This window comes from Hylaeus anthracinus, unplaced genomic scaffold, assembly GCF_026225885.1.
Source record: "Hylaeus anthracinus isolate JK02 unplaced genomic scaffold, UHH_iyHylAnth1.0_haploid 11997, whole genome shotgun sequence".
NCBI classification, from domain to species: Eukaryota; Metazoa; Arthropoda; class Insecta; order Hymenoptera; family Colletidae; genus Hylaeus; species Hylaeus anthracinus.
Genome location: NW_026534344.1, coordinates 11,688,300 through 11,708,446, shown reverse-complemented (window position 1 = coordinate 11,708,446; position 20,147 = coordinate 11,688,300). Strand labels below are relative to the sequence as shown.

Sequence of the window (20,147 nt, the reverse complement as noted above, 5' to 3'; positions counted from 1 at the left end):
GTTGCTTACTGAAAGGATTGAATTTATTGAAGTTCATCTAAAACTATACGATAATAAATTTCCATTTTATTGGATCGCATTAAAAGAACTCTAATTATTTAGCATCCAGGGATAAGTACCTCACTAAACACTTTAAAAAAGCCCTCCTAAAATATTACAGAACCTATCTTTCTTATTTCGCAAAATAATTCCCATTTTTCCCCCTGTCCATTTACTGGATGAAATGGAATGACATACTTTTCGGAAATGCATGAGAGGTCTCTCAGAGATCGAAGAATTAATTCTAACGTCATCGCGCTGGATATTTATCGATCTTATTCTACTTGATCTCGTCTATTGTTCGCTCGTACTTGACCTCGCGGTGGTACACTCGACATTAGATTTCAAAGAGCACGCACTGGTTGCATAAGATTTATTTCCGAACTCGCAAGGGACACAGATTTCTCGGCGCAGATTAAAACTTGAACGGCTCGCAATTAAGAGAAAACAATAAAGTCGTTTGTCTTGGATAGGAGGTCCAACAGTTTTGGAAAATGTGAGAAGTATCTTTATCGAACCTCTGATAAGATACATTTGTCATCCAATTGTTGAGATCGTCTCAAGATAAAGATAAAAAATCATGTTCCTACAATGTGATTCTGGAAATTTGAACAAACTAAAACTTTTTACGGAGGAAAGACACAAGAAAAAGGTTGATTATTCGAATAAAATTCAGTCGATCTCCAATAATGATTCTGACGTCAACCCTGCAATTATGGAACAACTAAAGCCTCCAACACTTCTCGTCACTTCCGGATTGATCCCATCACAAGCTATAATGATCCAACGATTGCGGTATTGCGTCGATGCAAACGGACGCCGCTTTAAGCGCCTCTTATAACGTGAGCATTCTTGTTCCACCGCTTTTTGCCACGACGAGTGACCTTATAAATACATTATAGACCATTAAAATCGCCTATCGCGTCCGCAAAATATAGCATTTAAAAAAGATAGAGATCTTGAAAACCTACCAACCACCATAAAACTATATATCACTTTATGGTTCATTTTATGTAGCATTCAATAAAAATATCTCTTTCCGTACTATTCCTATTTCTTTGATCCTGAATATATCTGAAGCTGGCAGCTCACTTTCTGGTGACTCATAAACAATTCAAAGTTCTGACTTCATTTTCGATTATCTAATAGATTTTATCGATAAAACTCTCCAGAACTGGCACGGCTAAAATCAAGGATTCGAACCGCTGCTGAACCCTAACCCAAACCCGGTTAATGAAGGGAAGGTTACTGTAAACCATGCTAACCACGAAGGAACGGTTCTTGAATTGTAGGAAGAGCGGGTTAACCTGCTCGGAGTGGGTTACTAGTAGAAGAAGACATCCTAGACATCCAGACAAGTCAAAGATATGTGAACTTACAGGCAATATTCAAATCAAATGAAACTAGATCGTTTAAAATGTACGAGTATATAATTAATGTAGGACACACACGTTCACTACACGTTCTAAGGCAAGACTAACGAGTGTTTATCATTCGCCCGGTTGTCACAGTTGCTAGTGTTGGGGTTCCTACAAAACTCATAACATGTCCGGTGAAAATAGGGATTCCTTCGAGTGACTGTTTATGCCAATACATGTACTATTCGTCCGCAAGAAGAGGGCTGGGCAAGTGTTTCAGTCCCAGTTCTGCTACATAAGTACAGTACAGTAAACGAGTAGTAAATACGAGTAAATGTAAGCACTTGCATGACCTTCTTCTCACGGATGGACAGTAGAGTAGAAAACAGACAATATTGACATAAAATTGATTACCGTTTAGAAACATGGTAATAACTATGCTTTTTACAGTATTATTATAAGCGCATACAACCGGGTTACTCGGGTTACAGATGTCTTGTGTTACCTGGTTAGATGGGTTATTCTATAATACGAAGTACCGGAACCCGGTACGGGTTAGGATTCGAATACCTGGCTAAAATCTACCCCAGAACTCAGAACTCTTTTGGTCTTATCAGTATGCGTCCCAATGGAACAACAAATCATCCTGGTTCATCCTCTCAGTTTCTTCTTCACACAACCAACCTTCGTATCTCTCCCAACTGTATCGATTTCACGATCAAAAATTGACGTTTCCACCCTGCGCTGGCCCTGCTCCACCTTCCCTTACCTATCCTCTTCCTGGATCGAACCCTTCGACGTCACCGAACGCGGATGTTCCGTGACGAGTCTGCGCGAGGCAGAAAGTAAACGAGGAAGCGAAAAAAAAAGGAAAGAAACGGTGGATAAAACGCGGGGAGTGGAAGACGTTCTCGAGGCTGGGGCATCGAACCGTGACCCGAGCACCTGTTGCCGCCTCCACGCTCCTAGATTAATGCGAGCCGACCTAACCTGCCGCCTCCGCTCCCAAGCTCGACCGCCGCGTAGGCATAGTGAACCAACGTAACCTCTCTTACGAAGATTCCATGGACCGTGACCGCTGAAAAGCTCCGGCCGTGAGTTCATCGACGCCGCGACGCGGCGGAATCGGTCTCGGTTGTCTGCCCCTTTGATCGAGGGCGACACAAGTGTCTTCATTCATCCTCGAATCATTCACTGAAGGGGATGTTATAAAATCAGCTATGCTAGGGTAGCTTCGAGGCACGAATTATTGACTTGGAATACGATTCTCTTTCAGAATTAGGACGATACTTTTCAAATGAGATTCTTCCTACCGAATTCGTTCTTGAAAAGCATCATAGCAATTTACATTACCAAGACTCTCATTCTAAATAAATAAACGCAGGGCCGGCGCAAGGCAGGTTCAGCGCGTTCGCCGGAACCCGGTCCCGCGTTTTAAAAGGCCCCGCGGTCTACGAAAATTACTGAATCAAAAGGCACCGATTTTGATTAATTTTTTACAGGCTGATGATACCATTAACAAATACGAGACATTTTTTTAGTAACGCTGATTAAATTGAAAGGAGTGACAAAAATCATCAAAGTATTATTATTTAATATTCATATTATAAAAAATATATAATATGTAACAGGATTTGTAAATAAATAATTCCTCGTTGTAAAATTTAAGTGTAGTATTTGAATGTGAATCCAGGTCCCGCAAAATTTGTGAACCCGGCCCCGCAGAAGCGACTAACCATTCGCAAATAATATGTTGTGTACAATTTCCTTGAATTCAAATTTAATAATTGGGGGCACTTATCGCTAGTTGGGTATTTAAAATTTAAATCTCTCTACTACTGTCTAGCTCTGACGATAAATACCGATACAGTGAGAGTTATTCGAGCAATTCCGATTTTTCTACGTTTAAAACACTCATCCCCCCCCCCTCCCCCCGTCGCGTAAATCACTTGGTCCAAGGGTTAATCTCGATCTAGGCCTCGTTTCGCGATAAAGTGGACATTCCGTGGGACACGCATCCACACGCAAACGCATGCATGTAGGACGCATCCGATTCGTGAAATTACAGGCTCTGATTAGCGCTCACAAAGGAGGCGCGCGGTTCGGTTCCGCACCATTTTCAAGTCGAGTCATTAAAATGGCTCGATCGACGTAACGTGGTCTCGTAACAAACGCGCCCGATGGAAGTATCGTATCGTGTCTCAGCCACGCGAGCATAATTGTTTCTAATTATAGCGGACTATCGGCGCCGCTATCGCGAATGCTCTAGTAACCGGTATTCCGATCGGCGTCGGGACGCGCGCGATCGGAGGATGCTGAGAAATGATCAATTTTGATTATTCGAAACCTAAATTTATCGACGAGAGATCACTCCTAAGGTTTCGAGGAATTATTAAACTCGTTTATCAAAAAACCAGGTGAAATAGTTGCCTGATGTTTCTTAACAACCGTCCTATTGTTTTGGGTGATAAATAATCCTGAATTTATATAATATAATGCAATTAGTTTAAGTCGATTCCGGATAATTTAGAAGCATGTAACCACGGTGCGGGAATAAAGAGGTTAAAAGAGAGGATTACCTAAAATGCGAGTATTAATTCAATTAAGCCGATGAGTTATTAACGAAATAATGAGTCTGCTGTCCCTAATGAACCCCGCGCCATCATCTAAGGCAGTGTTTCTCAAACGTTACATTCCCGCCCCCCCCCCCCCTTCATTGAGGAAAGTTCTTAGCGTCCCCCTTGCGTATGATACAAGCGTTCAAAAATAAACGTTGATAAAAAGAAGGAAACCGATTTGGAAAACGTAAATACTCGTCACCTTTTACCATTATGACACATGATATCAATGTTGTTGCTGTGATGTCAGCGCTATCAGAGTTATATTTGCACCGCCACACGCGATTACCAGTAAAAATACATATTAAAAGAATGTTTGAAAAAAAGCTACGCATGAGATAATTTCATTGGCATACATTACTGTGCGTAAACATAAAAATATACAATGTCTACTAGACAGTATACAATGTATACAATCTTCTCTAAAAACCGAACGTAAAAAGATTATATTCCAAAATGATAACTAGACTGCGGATCTTTATGCATTTATAGAAAATTTGAATGTGCAAGAACCTACAAAATGCAAACAATATCCAGGAATATAAAAAAGATTGAAAGTAAAGTTCATGTTATGATATTTACAGAATAAAGTAAATGTATATACAGGTTCAATTTTTGAAGGCACGTTCGCGAAGATTTTATTTTGCATAAAGATCCGCAGTCGAATGATAACCATCTTGTATAACGTGATTGCTTTTACCTCTCGCAGTTTTGATTTTATAAATAAAATCAACCTGCCAATAAATGTCAGATGTCACTTTGATAAAAATAAAGTATAACGAACGATAGTTTTCATTTTGCATGAGACAGGGTATTTTTCTCCATCGTAAGTTGTTTTGGAGCTCTGGTCCGAAGGGTTAAAGCCGTTAAAGGGTTAAAGAATTCGCCTAATGATCAAACCGATTCGCGACGGATATGCGCTAAAAAAAATTCTCACGGTAAGATGAGATCGGTAACTGAAATCCGATATTTACCGAACGGTTTCGAGTGTCTATTCCTGGTCAACAGCCCCCGTCGAAGGTCATCGAACGATCCCCGTCGGGTAAATTTGCAACGTAATTAATGCCCACAACCTATACACACACGTACACCTACCAATAATAGTTAAACAAACCCCAACTTTTTATACATCCAACATGTGTATAATATTAGGTTGTCCGAAAAGTTTCTTTCGTGAGTTGCATTCAATTATTTTCTGTGGCAGTGTTTCTATAAATAGACAATCTAATTTCATAGATATTCATGTTGTAACAGTAATGGAACAAAATGAATCGTGCACAATTCAGTAATGTAATATAAAACATAAAATATTGTGCATGTATCGCTTATTAATAAAGCGAAAGAAACTTTTCGGACAACCTAATATATATTATCTTTCTATGTATAATAATATTGTTATTTCGTTTTGCATAAGTAATTAATTCTGTGCCTTACATTTACAAATCTAGTTTAGTAAATTTACTTTGGGAAAGCACAGAATTAATTGCTACACCCAACACATACAGCTACCACAGTTTAAAGTTCTCACAGAAACCCTTGGGCGAATCGATCCAGTCGATAAATAGAATTCGAAAGAGACTCACCGACGAGAAACAGAACAAGGGTCGAAAAATTTCCTAGGGTAGCGTCGTTATCGATTCGTGCACGTCACGAGTTACAGGTTACAAGACCCTCCCTCCCCGACTAATGTCGTCTCAGACGGACAACGCGATTGCACGATTGATTCACGACGATGATATTACCATTAATTTACAACTCATTACGCACATTCTGGTCGATTACGTAGACGCTGTCAATTACCACGAAATTCGAGTATCGTGGTAGAAGCACCACTACGACATTCGACGACACGTCGTCACCGTCGGATGCAATTTAGCACACTCCTGCGTGTAATGATACCCATTTGACAATCGTGTCGCGAAACGCGACACGTGATATTTCTTATTTACGAACGATTGAATAGGTTTCTTTCGTGGAGAACGAGCGCCTCGTAAACAGTCGTAAATCGCACGTAGAACGAAAAGGAAAGGCGGAAAACGGTACATACGCAGCCGAAGAATTCGAGCACGTAACCAGCTTACGAAAACGGAAACTTTGATGAAATGGACAGCTTCTTACCGGCAATCCGTAAGACGGCTCTGTCGGCGGGATCGAGCTGCAGGATACTCAACGGTTTGTCCTTTACCCATTCCTTCAGACTTCCGTCCAGCTCGAACTCCATTATCTGATACGTTGTTGGCAGCGGTTACCTTTTTCATTTACACCATATTCGTGCGGCTCCTCTCCTTGCACTGTTTCACAACCACTAAAGCAATTTCACAACCGCGACACGGAGCCAGAACGTTACGTCGTCTTCGTTCGATATCGTTCGCGACAGGCGAGCGTTGCACCGTGAACTAGCTCGATTGTAGTTATCGACAGCGGGCAGCTGGCGACTTTGCACATGCTACTTGACACATCGTCCCGCATCGAGCCTTCCCCTGTCAATTTCTATCCCCGATTCTTCCTTAAAGTTGTATCCTTGGAGTGTGAAATGGTTCAGTCGATCAGGAAGCACGTGGAAATCGAATCCTCCGTGCCGCGCTTTTATTTACTACGCGACGCCGGCCGTGTAGGACAACGGTAGCGTACCGTCGCGTAATAGTGCACCAACTGCACGCTGCAACGAACGGAAGGAAGAGGTGAGAAGGAGACGACGAACAGGGAAAGCGTACGACGTATGGGGCGTTCTTTAGACGACGTACAGCGATTGCTTGACGATGGGGAGCGACGGAATAGCGGGCAGACGATAACAACCCGACTAACGTGCTTCCTGCACGCCGATAATCAGCGATACTTCGTTTCCTCGTCGTGAGCGGCGCTTAGGTCAAGTTAGACACTTGGTTGAAAACTTGGTGGGCCAGGCTCTCGACCATCCGCAGTCGGAACCACCTCGAATTCCTGTCGTTGCTAGTCGTTTCCAAGACCTTTGCCCACGATCCTCGGATTCTTTGATGTTTCACTTGTCGAAATATCTCAGTCTAGTTATGCCACCGCCTTCGCTGTCGTCTATACCGCTGATCTCTTCCGGAAACATTCTACGAATACAAATGAGAAGATATTAATAGTCGTTTTATATCGAGCTCCATTCGAAATTAACAAACAAAGTGGAGTATATCAGGTGGAGCAATTAATTCTTTGCCCCTATATTCAATTTATTTTTCAGGTATATCTAATTTAAGGTCAGGTTACACCAATGAAACGTTTTTTTAAATAAATTTTGTTTATAGTAAAAAAAATATTTCAGAATCAAACTTTTTACAGTTGAAAGTACATATATTAAATTATTTGAAAAAAAAAAAAAATTTTGTTTTTCTTTTTTTTAAATGGCGGCTCTGAAAATGGCTACTTAAACTCGTCCAATTATTTGTTTGCGGTCATCATTGTTGTCATCATTTCTTGGAAACGAATCATCTGAAAGCAAAAAATAAAACGGTTTCATATTCTGTATTGAATTGGCTATGGTCGGTACTACAATGAAACATTTTCACAGAAAAAAAAAACAAAATGGCGGACTTTTGAATTTTTCGACCCTTTTTTTCCACTTTTAATTGTTTATAACTTTTTCAAATAACAATGAATATATCAGGTTGTAGTACCGACCATAGCCAATTCGATACAGAATATGAAAACCATTTTATTTTTGGCTTTCGGATGATTCGTTTCCAAGAAATGATGACACCCACCAACAAATTGGACAAATTTGAGCAGCCATTTTCAGAGCCGCCATTTAAAAAAAAGAAAAACAAATTTTTTTTTTTTTCAAATAATTTAATATATGTACTTTCAGCTGTAAAAAGTTTGATTCTGAAATATTTTTTTACTATAAACAAAATTTAGTAACGAAACAGGTTTTATTGGTGTAACCTGGCCTTATACTGAAGTATTCGCCTGCCATTTTGTTACATTCAAGTATTAGGTTGTCCCAATAGCTACTTTCGTAATTTGCACTCAATTATTTTGTGTGGCAGTGCTTATAGAAATAGACAATCTAATTTCTTAGATGTTGATGTTGTAACAGTAATGGAGCTTAATGAATCGTGCACAATTCAATAATGTAACATTAGACGTAAAATATTGTGTATGTATTACTTATTAACACGTTGATCGCCACGTCACCCATATATGGGTGACAATGCTTTTCACTGAAAAAGTACGAAAATTAATTCTGAAAGTTAAGTGTCACAGAAAATGTATTTAAATGAAATGCTTGAACTTTGATGAAGTTACAAAACTAAATACCACAATAAATGTTTCATTATGCAGTTTCCAATAGTCTGTAAACAAAGTTTAATCACAGTAGAAATTTTTAAGAGTATTAGTCTGGCAGTGAACGTGTTAATAAAACGAAAGAAACTGTTGGGACAACCTAATACAAATTTTCATGAAAAACACAGGCTGCTTTGACACTTGTTTTTACTCCAATATATGTTCTCTTGGGAGATCATGTGTGGTATAATTTCTTTTTTAAATAAATGATACGTTTACCATAGAAAGGCATAGAATTAATTTCTAGGCCTAATATAAATGACTGACTATTATTATTTTCATATCGACCTAAATTATAAATAACTTAAGATCAATCTGACGTTTTACTCTTGAAAAATGAACAATGCTTATATCGCTATTTTTAACTCCTCGCTTAAAACAAAAAAAAAAACTGACTCTCCAGCGAAACGTGTACGTCTTGGAAACCCGCGAACACGTATAGAAGAGGGAGTGCACGACGTTGCGTTAATATTTTAGTAATCGCGTTATGACTCAGACCCGGGGGGAGAAAGCGATATTTTCCGCCGATCGGCGCTTTCTACAGACGTTTCCAAGAAAAATTTGTAAAACAAGCGATTTCTCTGAAATTGGGCGTTATTAAAGTATCGAACGTGCTTCTCGCTGCAACAATTTTTATCCGCGTTAAATGCAGAACATACGGTTAAAACGATACCAAATCGGACGAGATCAGATACAAAGAGCCGGAAACGGACGTGATAACAACACGCGAAGCCGAATTGATTCCCCGCGAGGCATTAAAAAATTAATACATGCGTAAATTCTTCGTCGCATAGATCATCGTTCTACTTTCAAACGGAGCTACTTGCTTACTGATACGAGTGATTAAAATATGCGAACCTTGAAAGTCTTACAATTGAATTCGAACAATGTTGATCGAAATGTGACAATCCCTCATTAATAATTGTATTCGAAAATTCATATATGCCGAAACATTTAACGGTAAAATTTCACGTTGTTTCGCTTGTTTGTTTTCACACTACAACAAAGGAAACATGAACATCCGTTCTATATTCGCGACTCAAAAGGCTTCAGTTCACGCGCACGCGACCACGAGAAGTAATTTTTCTCTCCCCCCACCCCCCTTTCTCTCTTTATTCTTTCAGTCAAATTTAGAGCGTTGTCCAAACGTAAGAACACAAAAAATACGTTCAGACATCGCAGCTGCTGAACAACCAAACAGCGAGAAACGTACCGCATTCAGGGTTTGATTACTCAACGAACCAAAGAATATAACACGATTACTTGAGGTTAAACCTAACCTAATTGCTCCTAAACTCTGTACAATGAAACGGGCAAAAATCCTGCGTATTTGCCTGTCGTTAAGAGTTACGCGAAACTTTACAATAGGGTTATAAACTGTATCCTTTAATTTCTCGCAAGATGTACAATAGTGTACAACCATCGGAGTATAGGAGCAATGTGCGATATTACCAAGAACCAGCGACATCTACGAAAGACGTACACGCGACTAAGATAAACGTAACTCCGAAAATAATGAAAAGTAGCTGCGGTTCGTTCACATGTATCGTCTCGAATCTTGACCCAAACAACGAGTTCGACCTAATATGATATGGACGAAACAATATTCTAATCCCCTTAAATCAATTTATAGAATTGATAGAATAGAATCATTAAAATTCGCGTAAAGGTAACGAGACGAAAGAATAGGAAGGATGTGCATTACCGTTCGATCATCTGTCGAGCCGATGCGAAACCAGGAAAAATCAATGTTCACCGGTATTCTCCTTCAAGTTCTTCGTCAACAACGTGGCAACCCAATTCGAAGAATATCCTTCCACGATTTCTTATACACTTTCCAACAGGAACCACTACCTGCTCGCGCGCAGGGACATCGCATTATCACTTATCATAGCAATTTTCGCGTTAGAAATACGACCCGGTTCGGTCTGACGACGCGTCTAGCAGACGACATTTTGCTTTTCGCGAACGTATCCGAAGTGCGACGAGAGTTCCCGAGCGTTCGTAACTCGACTAGATTCAACTGGCTCTGTGGCTCCACCGCCCCGCATGACGTGCATTATTTCGAATTGTTTATCATACTTTAATTGTCTATCTAATCTTTATTGTTGTTTCGCTTATTACTTTGTTCACTTCCAACTACTTTCCCACTTATAAGTAACTTCCTTGTTTTGTTATAAAAGACGTGTTCATTTAGAATTTTCTTTATAAAGTAACATAAAAAATAAACGAAGGAATGTGAAATTTCACTGTTTTCTAAATAATACATTTTTTTTAAATCCTGCTTAAAATAGAACGTGCTTGACATGTATAATCTTTTTCCCTTTCTGTTTTTTATGTTGTTAATTCCCCCCTCCCCTTGGAGTATCGTAAAACTCTCTAAGAAAATAAAACAGATCAAGATGGAAGGATAGGAACGGAACAATTGCAAACGTACGGTTGGTTCGAAACATTAGGATCAGTGATAATGCAGTAACTTTCGAGTACTGATTATTACCAATAAGTTATTACTGAAATGTCCATGTATTATCGTGTTTGGAATTGTTATTGATCTCTATAGAAGGCTTAAGGCTAACACATACAACTTTTGCATATACATAAATGTATGGAACGCATCTGACATCATACCTATAAAGGCTGACATCAATTTTTCACCGAGAGGTGGTTACTGTAACCGCCACTGCCATCGGCCATTCATATAGTGGCGAACGATAGCCTTCGCAGCCACTTGTATCGTTTGATGTCACCGCTAAATAAAGTGACTGACACGGTTGGTAAATACCAGGAGGACGGTGTTTCGAGTAGCACCTATTCCATAATTAGATGCTTATTAAGAGATTCGTTGAAAATCAGTTTCAAAGTCCAATCCATTAAGAGCGATCTTATCACGCATTTAAGAATGTGCTAACGATTTACGCGATTGATCTAAAGCTTATTAATTTTATCTTCAGATATTTGAAGTTTCTCGTCATCTACAGGTTTAGATAAATCTGGGACCGAATTATTTCGACTAGTATGCTTTTCTTGTAATTTTAAAATTTTATCGTCTTTCTGCTTGATTGTATCTTTTAAATTCTGTATTTTACGACGATATTTACGTTTCATCTGACGTACTCGGAGCTCTTGTAATTTTATACGCTTCTCGACAGATTCAACTTGATGTTTCGCGCCTTTTTGGACGTTCTGAAATTATAATTTATTTATTACTCCGACATATTATTAATATTATGTATATGTTGTACGCACCTCCAGTTGATTTTTTAATCCATTCACTCGGCTATTAATGGTTTTTCCAAGACGATCGATGGTTGCATTTTCTTTTTCCGTTTCACGCAAAAGGCCTAGTAACTTTTCCCTCTCTGTAACAATCCTTTCGTACTCGGAAAACAATTCTTCGCAATAAGCGGTTGCCTTATTCAATTGTTCTTTCAACGAATCACGTGAAACGCGTGTTGAATATACAAGGGTTTGTATGTTCTCATATTTACGTTGTGTGCGCCTAAAACAAATCTACATACACTTTACCATGCGAATGAGATGAACAAATATTATATGTCGCAAAAAATGACGGATAACTTACTTGAGATTGCTTTCTAGTTTGTCAACGAGGATTTTTAAATGATTTCTTTCAGCTGTAATCATTACGAGTTGTTTTTCATTTTCTGGCTGATTTTCTTCCATACGTTTTATATGATTGCATAAATTACGTTTTTCGCTCTCATATTGATGCTTTAATTCTTCCAATAACGTCCTACATTCTTCGATAGCAGTAGTATGAACGATAGCAGGGACTGTTTGCTCCTCTTTATTTTTAACCTTTTCGAACTCTTTGCTTAAGATCTCGTACTTTCCTTTGAGATTGCTCAGTTCTGATGCACTAATTGTGTGTTCCTTTTTAAGTGCTTCATTACGTTTTAAGATTGCTTCCATTTTTGCTTCGTACAGCGAACAAATTTCTTTTGCTTCTTTCTTGAGACCTATAGTTTCTTTTTGCAGGATATCATTCTGTTTTTTCAATGACGCACTATTCTCAACCAATGACTTTATTTCCTGTGCATACCTGGCACACTCTATCCTCAAATTTTCCACTTCTTTATGCATAAGTTCGTTCTCTGCGACTATTTCTTTACATCTGCTTCCAAAATCGGCCATTTCTTGCTCATACATGTTCACCAATTCTTGTTTTTCTGACAAGTTTTCTTGATAAGCATTTAAAAGTGGACCCAATGTATGAAAATTAATACCACCCCAAACGTGTTGATTGTACTTTTCTGCTTTTTCATTATTTTTTACGAAGTCTGTTCCAAGTTTTTGGTCTTTTAATTTGTCTTGATATCTTTCTAATTCAGCATTTAGCTGGTAAACGATACATTTTAATAATGCTACATCTTCGCTTGATTGAATTTTCTCAGCCTCAAGTTTTCTATTGTATTTTACCAAATCAACTCTTGTGTCTTCCATTTCCTTCATCATTTGTACTACTGTTTCGTATCTCGAACATACTTGATGATACTCTGCTTCTCGCTCTTCCATTAAACTATTTAACTTTCGACACTCATCTTGAACATTCTTGTAGCATTTATCTAATTTGTGATACTCCTTAGCTATTCTCAATGTATCTTTTGAAACATGTTTGTCTCTTATTCTTGAAGAAATAATACCTAAGAAAGTAACAAGTAACATTTTAAATATTATCTTTACAAAACAAACAGAATATTGTACTATATATATAATAATACCTGAGTCTGCATCACCTTCATCAAACATTTGTTGTTCATTACTTTCCTTAGACAATCTCCTATTTCTTCTACATCTATTGCTTTTAGTTGTCAAAGGTATGTCACCTTCGTAATCATTACCATCTTCGGTTACATAGTCTGGTAAATCTTTGCAAGCATTGTGCATTTTAAACATATGTCTAGCTTTTGAAACGCGTCTGCGACGATAAACTGGTTTATACGTCGTTTCCAAATTGTCTTTTGTGACAGACATTTTTTACAACTGTGTAATGACAAACGGTTGAATAGAAAGAGGTTAAGTACTTCGAATGATTTATATAATTTCTTATTCAACGTGATTAGAAAGTATCGTATCAGTTTCTAATGCCAAAACAAATTGCCTTTCCTTGTTCGATACTGCTTTCGCAACTAGTCATTGTCGTGTCTCATAATTTACGACTGATAAGTATGGTTAACAAAATTGTTCAACCAGGATTGTTTGACGTACACGAAAATAGGATAGTATGGACTGTATCGCTCACCAAAGTCATCACAAACTTATATATCGAGTATAAAACGTACACGCGTTCATTATGATTGAATATTATTATTAATTTCCACGATTGTATGCCAGTCATTGCCATGACAACTAAGTAATCAAACTAATATATCGAAATTATCCACCAGATGGTGCTACGCAAACGCAATTTTCCTATCTCTGGCTTATTTAATTATTTACAATCTATTCCTCTATTTAATTACTTATCTACCAAGTTTAAGGGATTACAACGGATTAAAGTCTAAATTCTTTTGTACTTCATGTGTATCTCTTAATCTCCAAATTTTCCACATTCTATAATATTCGTTTACAAATTCTACCCATCTATATATTATTACCACCAAATTATGTCAACAATTTTTACTCAAAATATGATAAACTTGGCGTGTGGAAAATTCACGTAAACAACGTTTTTGTCGTATAGAGTTACCGTCTGAGAAGGTAAAAGCGATTACTATTATCAGTATTTGCGCGTTCGAACGCAGCAGCTTGCGTAGAAGCAATTCGAAACGTCCTCGAACGTCTATCGATTATGAAAAATGATCGGAATTTTCCAAAGAATATGTTTTTCGACAAATAATGCCTTTCGTTAATGGTATCACAACACCGAATATCACGGTGCTTACCTAACTCTCGATACGAAAAGTTAATAGGGTGGAAAAGCCATTCGATATACGTACACACGCACACACGTCTCCATTACCCTGCAAAAAAAGAAAATTTTATTCCTGGTTGCTCGTTTTTCAATTGAAATTACTCGTGAATAATGATAAAGGAGCACTCTCACGACGACGATAAATGAAAGAAACATTCTTTTACCGACTGAATACACGAAGAAGCCAAAAACACGAATCCTTAACGTGTTATTTGCATTAACCGTGACTACTAAACGTGCCTCGTTTGGTTCCCAGTTAAAACTCGAGATATCAGTATCGTCAATACGTGCGTATCACAATGGAACAAAGACGATCCGCTCGTGCATACGATCTCCGTTTGATATTACCAGTCCGACTGATCCTGAAGAAAACATACGAGCGCACACAATTCAAAAAACCGAATACTACCATCGACCTGGCAATTCTTTACGCGAAACATTGCGAAACCACATTCTAGGTAACTGTCGTTGTAAATCTACTTTTATTCTCGAGGTTACTACAATTACCTTCTGATAAGACCACAATGATAGCGCCAAGCGAAATTATTAACTGTCGCTTCAGCTTGTCTTCGCGATGCGAATAAAAACGTCGGGAATTCGCGCAAACATAGACAGATCGCGGCGAAAGTTTCTTTGAAATTTCACCCGAGCATTTCCTCGCGGATTTTTGGCGTTGAGCCCAAACTACGATTGATTCGACGCTATGACGAAAGGTACAGTGAAGCATGAGAATTTTTGCGTGGAACGGACGGAATAACGTTTTAGAAATGTGAGATTTTTTAAGTGTAGCAAAGGTATCGTTTTCATTTGATAAGTGGCAGTGGGAGGTGCGGCAGATTTCACTCTCGTCTGCTTCGGGTATCAATTTTTTTATGGATGAATATAAAAGTAAACAATCTTATCGAGTAGTATCTCAACGAGGAAGTTTCTAATAATCTTAACGATCACAGTGGATCTAGTATTTTATTAGAGAAGATAAGGGAAAGTGTGTTGTCTATAATTTAATAAAAATTGAAACATGTCTTGGCACGAGTGTTACATAAAGAGTTTGATAACTCTCTTAACTGATATACATATATGTATGCATACAGTCCGTGGGTGAGAAGAATGTAATCGGAGATGTCTGTGGATTTCATCGTTTTATCTCAGTAACTCTAGAAAGACTATAGGTCTATTTATAGTCAGAGTACATAATCGGATTAAACGACCTTCTTGTTCGGAATTTTAAAAGAGGGAAGACGGTCCATATTGCTTCTTCGCGGCGGAATGGATTTCAATGCAACTTCATGTTTAAGTTACTTACTTCCCTGCTAATGTCTAATTCAATTTTGAGTAGATCAATAAATAATAATGATTACCAATTTGTTTGGTATTTCTAATATCTATTCCGTTAAAATTTAACAATATACTTTGAACAAATCTCGAATATTAAATTTCGCATAAAAACGTTAAATAAACCTTGCCCGTTCTTCTTTAATAAGATACTACTCTCATAAAATTTCTGATTGCGCGTCCGATCATGATACCCTGAAATTTATATATAATTAATTTATACCGTTTAATGGCATCAGACGTATCCATCGAAGGGAAAATATTTTTACAAGCATCTTCGAATAAAATAGTCTCCTTCTTCGCAGCGCTATGGTTGCTTGGCTGGCTAACGCTGTTGATCGCATCCAGACACGGCGAGGGCCAACAATGCAATTATTACCAAGATATGATCGCTGGCACCACGTACTACGTTTACAACCCGAGTTATCCGAATTACTATCAAGGATCTCAGTCGTGCATCTGGACCCTGAGGAGCCCCACTCGAATCAACTTGACCTGCTCTGTATTTGAGTTACCAGACGTAAGATCGAAGTTCTTTCTCAAAATTGATGCGAAATAGGTAGTATCAAGCTTTTATTAGGTTGTCGAAAAAGTTTCTTTCGCTTTATTAATAAGTAATACATGCACATTATTTTATGTTTTATGTTACATTACTGAATTGTGCACGATTGATTTTGCTCCATTACTGTCACAACATGAATATCTATGAAATTAGATTGTCTATTTAGAGAAACACAACCACATAAAATAATTGAGTGCAACTCGCGAAAGAAACTTTCGGGACAACCTAATACAAATCGAAGAACGAAAGTAGTAGTCTATACTAATATTATAAAGAGGAAAAATTGTTTTTATGTAGCGAGTCACCTCTGGAACTACCGAACCGCTTCATAAAATTGTTCAAGATCTAGAAAGCTACGATATCTCTAGGCTATATTTTCCTTGAATAAAAATAAGTTTTCAATTAAAAGTCTTAATATTTATCAAAGCTAAGGCAACAGGAAATATCGATTGGAAAGTCTCGGTTACGGAAAGGAAAATACAGTCACGGGTGAAACCGCGAGGTGCTGCTGGTAACTGATAAAAATGACCTTTACAGACCCAGAACTGCGCCGGGGACAGAATGGCCGTCCAAATAAGTCCAGACACCACTCAACTGTACTGTGGCTCGAAGACATTCAGTGTGGAGTCTGAAAGTGAGGAGATGATCATCACGTTAACAGCGTACGGATGGACACGGGGTCGATTCCTTTGCATAGCGGGAACTACCACCAATGTCGAGCCTTGTCGATGCGGATGGAAGAATCCTGTACGTACTTACTAGGCCTGCAGGAAAACTCGGATATTTCGAGCTACTCTCAAGCCGAGCCGAGTCGAGTCTCACTTTTCGATCCGAGCCGAGTACTCGAAAGAAGCGAGCGCCTCGAAAGAACCTAGTAAAGGTCGATTCAGACTATACGACACGGATCTACTCGGTCCTGTCGAACCGCTGGCTTCTTTCGAGTACTCGGTTCGGATCGGTCATTCGATCTCGAGTAAAACTCGACTCGCCTTTTCCGAGTACTCGACAGCCCTACAACTTACACCCTTGCATCCTATACGAAAAATAGTTCCCTATCATTGTCTAGAAAAAATTCTTCGAGCGTATCATGATGATTGTCCACAGTCTAGAATTGTTGGTGGCACGGAGACAGGGGTGCACGAGTTTCCTATGATGGCTGGGATGGTGGACGCTACAACACGACGCGTGTACTGCGGTAGTACCATAATATCCCCTTCGCACGTGGTGACGGCAGCTCATTGCATCGTAAACAGAAATATCACGACGATTGGAGTTGTGGTGGGCGAACACGACCCATACACAGGTGACTGGTATAATTAAAACTTCTTTCGTGTTCTAATCAGAATGATTTTAATGTTTCCAGGGACAGACACGAATGCCACGGTGCTGTATCGCGTCAAGAGCGTCATCATCCACCCGGAGTACGTTCGCGAATTGTTCTTGAACGACATAGCTGTCGTTGAACTGGATGGGAAGATACGTTTCAGTAACGAGATTGGCCCCGCTTGTCTACCCTTTCAACATTCGCCGGACACTTTTGGTGGCGCCTACGTCGATTTATTGGGTTGGTAGCGTCGACTAACTTCGTTGTAATCGACCTTCTATCTAGAGGCTTCGTGTATCTTACTATCTTAAACAAACTTTCATTGTTGAAATCGCCAGGCTGGGGATCGACGGATTTCGGCGGACCACCGTCCAGCACCCTCCAAAAGGTCACGGTAAGCGTGATCACGAACCTCGAATGCTCGGCTATCTATCCTACCATAAATATAAATAGAGATACGATATGCACCTACGGGAAAGGAAAGGACGGATGCCAGGTACAGCTGTCTTTTTTTACTCTGTAACACAAAAATAATCGAAATTATCCATCGTTTTTGAACGTTCGTTTCGTAGATGGACAGCGGTGGGCCAGTTCTGTGGCAGAATCCCACGACCAGGCGAGTTTCGCTCGTGGGAATTATCAGTCAGGGTAGCGGTTGCGGAATCTCGGCCGGCGTGAACTGCAGAGTCGGCGGTTACGTGGATTGGATTACCTCGGTAACCCCAAGTACGAACGTCGCCATACGTGATTTTAATATGAAGCGCGAAAGCTGCGTTCGCATAACTGGCACGAATTTATTGTTACAGACACCATTTACTGCATGGTCGAATAAACAAACCGTACCTGATCATTTCGCCTCGATTTGACGCGGCGTCGACTGCGCAACTGATCGTCCCAATAGTTTCGTTGACGGAACAACTCGCATTCTACGCAAGCGGATTCTCTGTTTTTATACAGTTAACACAGTTAGTATATTCTTCCTATGGAAGCGACGTAACGTCATTCGAATCAAACGGTCGAAGCTACGTCAATCCATAGGCCAGTCCCCAGGGGCAAAATAATATTGGCAAAGAGAGTAGAGGATTGAACGACGTCCTTATCGATACGAACTTTCTGAATATTAAGTGATCAGGCAACGTGGTATTATATAAAAGTTTACGTATATATTAAGGTCTCTGTACACATATATGTACAGATATGTATATATATATATATATATATGTATGTAATATATAAAAGTAATATATAAAAGTTTACGTATATTTAAGGTCTCTGTACACATATATGTACAGATATGTATATATATGTCCAGAGAACTTAATATATACGTAATCTTTGAAAAGAATTAGAGGTCAACTACTTACTCGAATAACCTTCTATTATTATCAATAATGGGCGAGATAAGCGTTGAAGAAAGCGTATGAAGTGACGCACACTATTTTTTATAGGTTTCCCTATAAATTCACATGTAAATGCTCACCTTAATGCAACAAGATTCTTCTAATTATCTATGGGGATTGGCCTCGAGATTGGAGATGACCGGAGCTTCTATCCGTTATCTAAAATTAATGTATACTCGCGCGAATACATTTACGTTCGTTATATTAAATCTTATTGTTTCAACTCCCCATTTCATCCCCCGCGCACCCTCTTAGTCCATCTGTTTTCCACCCTACCGTTGACCAACCGCGCTAATATTATTTGATGTTTACGTAAGACCGACGAGCTGCGTCGCCGGAGCGTCTGCCTCTTGTAACGCTCGAATCAATCGTAAAAAGGATTCTATACGCGCGAAGCCTATTTTTAGAAGGGGACGAGAAACTACTGGATCCATTAAGCTAGTCCCATTGTAACTGCAACAATCATCCGACTAGACAAGAACAAGGACACTTGGAATAATGAACAAAATATAGAAATCGAAGAAATTGCACTCGTGTAACAATGCAAAAGGAATAAATTACAGTCGATTGATGCCTGAAACCTGAATCGCGTTTCGAGTCGCAGAGATCAATTTATATAAATTCGAATCGTAGAGGCCAAGTGACTGTACTACGGCAGCTTCGAGTTAACTTCTGTGTATATTTTAAATTATTGGGGATTTCCAACGGGAATTGAATAAAACTTCGAGTCGAAGAAGTTCGAATGATCGAGGTGTTTCTGTTTTTATTTTATAATACTTCAAGTTTGGAATACCGATGACTTCTTGTCATTACGATTTTAAAAAAATTGAAGGAATGAGCAAGCATCGACGTTTGAACACTATATTTCGAGAAACGTTCTGTAACATTCCTTCGTCAGCTTTTTTTTCCGAAGGAATCACCAACTCGTGCAATCGCGAGACACCCAGTAAAAATAACTGGAACCTTCGGTCACGAATAGCACACGCGACTCGACTCGCATGCAGGTTTGAAATCGTAAGCGGAATTAATCCTCTTCCCCGCCGAGTCGAATTTTCGCGTACGATTCCACCTAACCGTGGCACGCTTACGCAACTCGTCAACGATTCCACGCACGAAACGAACCGCCAAGAGCTCGCTATCGGCGACCCTTTCGTGCACATCGTTTCGTCCTTAGCGAGCCCACGTGTCACCGCGTACGCGGATGCCACGAAATTAATTGCGCGTAAACAATGTCTCGTTATTAATAAGTTCGCGAATGAGGATGTGACGTGAGA

At 39.1% G+C, this 20,147-nt stretch overlaps 3 protein-coding genes across 11 annotated transcripts in view; 1 reads left to right on the top strand and 2 right to left on the bottom strand.

Moving 5' to 3' along the window:
* Nucleotides 1-10,292, bottom strand: part of LOC128889285 (dystonin) — a 105,240-nt gene extending 94,948 nt beyond the window's left edge. For 5 of the 6 annotated variants that reach the window (XM_054146762.1, XM_054146768.1, XM_054146770.1 and 2 more), the window contains exons 1-2: nucleotides 10,029-10,288; nucleotides 6,134-7,092 (exon numbers count right to left, since the gene is read on the bottom strand). In XM_054146762.1, coding sequence (XP_054002737.1) covers nucleotides 6,134-6,236 — 103 coding nt within the window. In that variant the 5' untranslated portion in view covers nucleotides 6,237-7,092; nucleotides 10,029-10,288. Of the gene's footprint in view, nucleotides 1-6,133; nucleotides 7,093-10,028 lie in introns of all 6 variants that reach the window. The other variant, XR_008460409.1, reaches the window with a different exon arrangement.
* A 557-nt stretch (nucleotides 10,293-10,849) lies between these two features.
* On the bottom strand, nucleotides 10,850-15,904 carry LOC128889297 (protein Cep89 homolog). 3 transcript variants are annotated; one of them, XM_054146809.1, is made up of 6 exons: nucleotides 15,811-15,902; nucleotides 14,420-14,617; nucleotides 13,063-14,304; nucleotides 11,904-12,984; nucleotides 11,570-11,822; nucleotides 10,850-11,506 (listed from the first exon to the last, which is right to left on the bottom strand). In XM_054146809.1, exons 3-6 carry the CDS (start codon nucleotides 13,313-13,315, stop codon nucleotides 11,249-11,251), a joined length of 1,845 nt encoding a protein of 614 aa, XP_054002784.1. In that variant the 5' UTR covers nucleotides 13,316-14,304; nucleotides 14,420-14,617; nucleotides 15,811-15,902; the 3' UTR covers nucleotides 10,850-11,248. The 3 variants fall into 3 exon arrangements, with proteins under 3 accessions (XP_054002784.1, XP_054002785.1, XP_054002783.1); XM_054146810.1 differs by lacking the exon at nucleotides 14,420-14,617 and having other exon boundaries at nucleotides 15,811-15,904; XM_054146808.1 differs by lacking the exon at nucleotides 15,811-15,902 and having other exon boundaries at nucleotides 14,420-14,694.
* On the top strand, nucleotides 14,824-19,082 carry LOC128889299 (venom serine protease 34-like). Of its 2 annotated transcripts, XR_008460414.1 has the most exons (9): nucleotides 14,824-14,968; nucleotides 15,893-16,107; nucleotides 16,687-16,896; nucleotides 17,254-17,452; nucleotides 17,513-17,713; nucleotides 17,812-17,969; nucleotides 18,046-18,199; nucleotides 18,280-18,644; nucleotides 18,742-19,082. XR_008460414.1 is itself a non-coding variant. In XM_054146814.1 (8 exons), the coding sequence occupies exons 1-8, from the start codon at nucleotides 14,959-14,961 to the stop codon at nucleotides 18,303-18,305; spliced, it is 1,173 nt and encodes a 390-aa protein (XP_054002789.1). In that variant the 5' UTR covers nucleotides 14,824-14,958; the 3' UTR covers nucleotides 18,306-18,687. The 2 variants fall into 2 exon arrangements, 1 of the variants encoding a protein (XP_054002789.1); XM_054146814.1 differs by lacking the exon at nucleotides 18,742-19,082 and having other exon boundaries at nucleotides 18,280-18,687.
* Nucleotides 19,083-20,147: the final 1,065 nt, after the last annotated feature.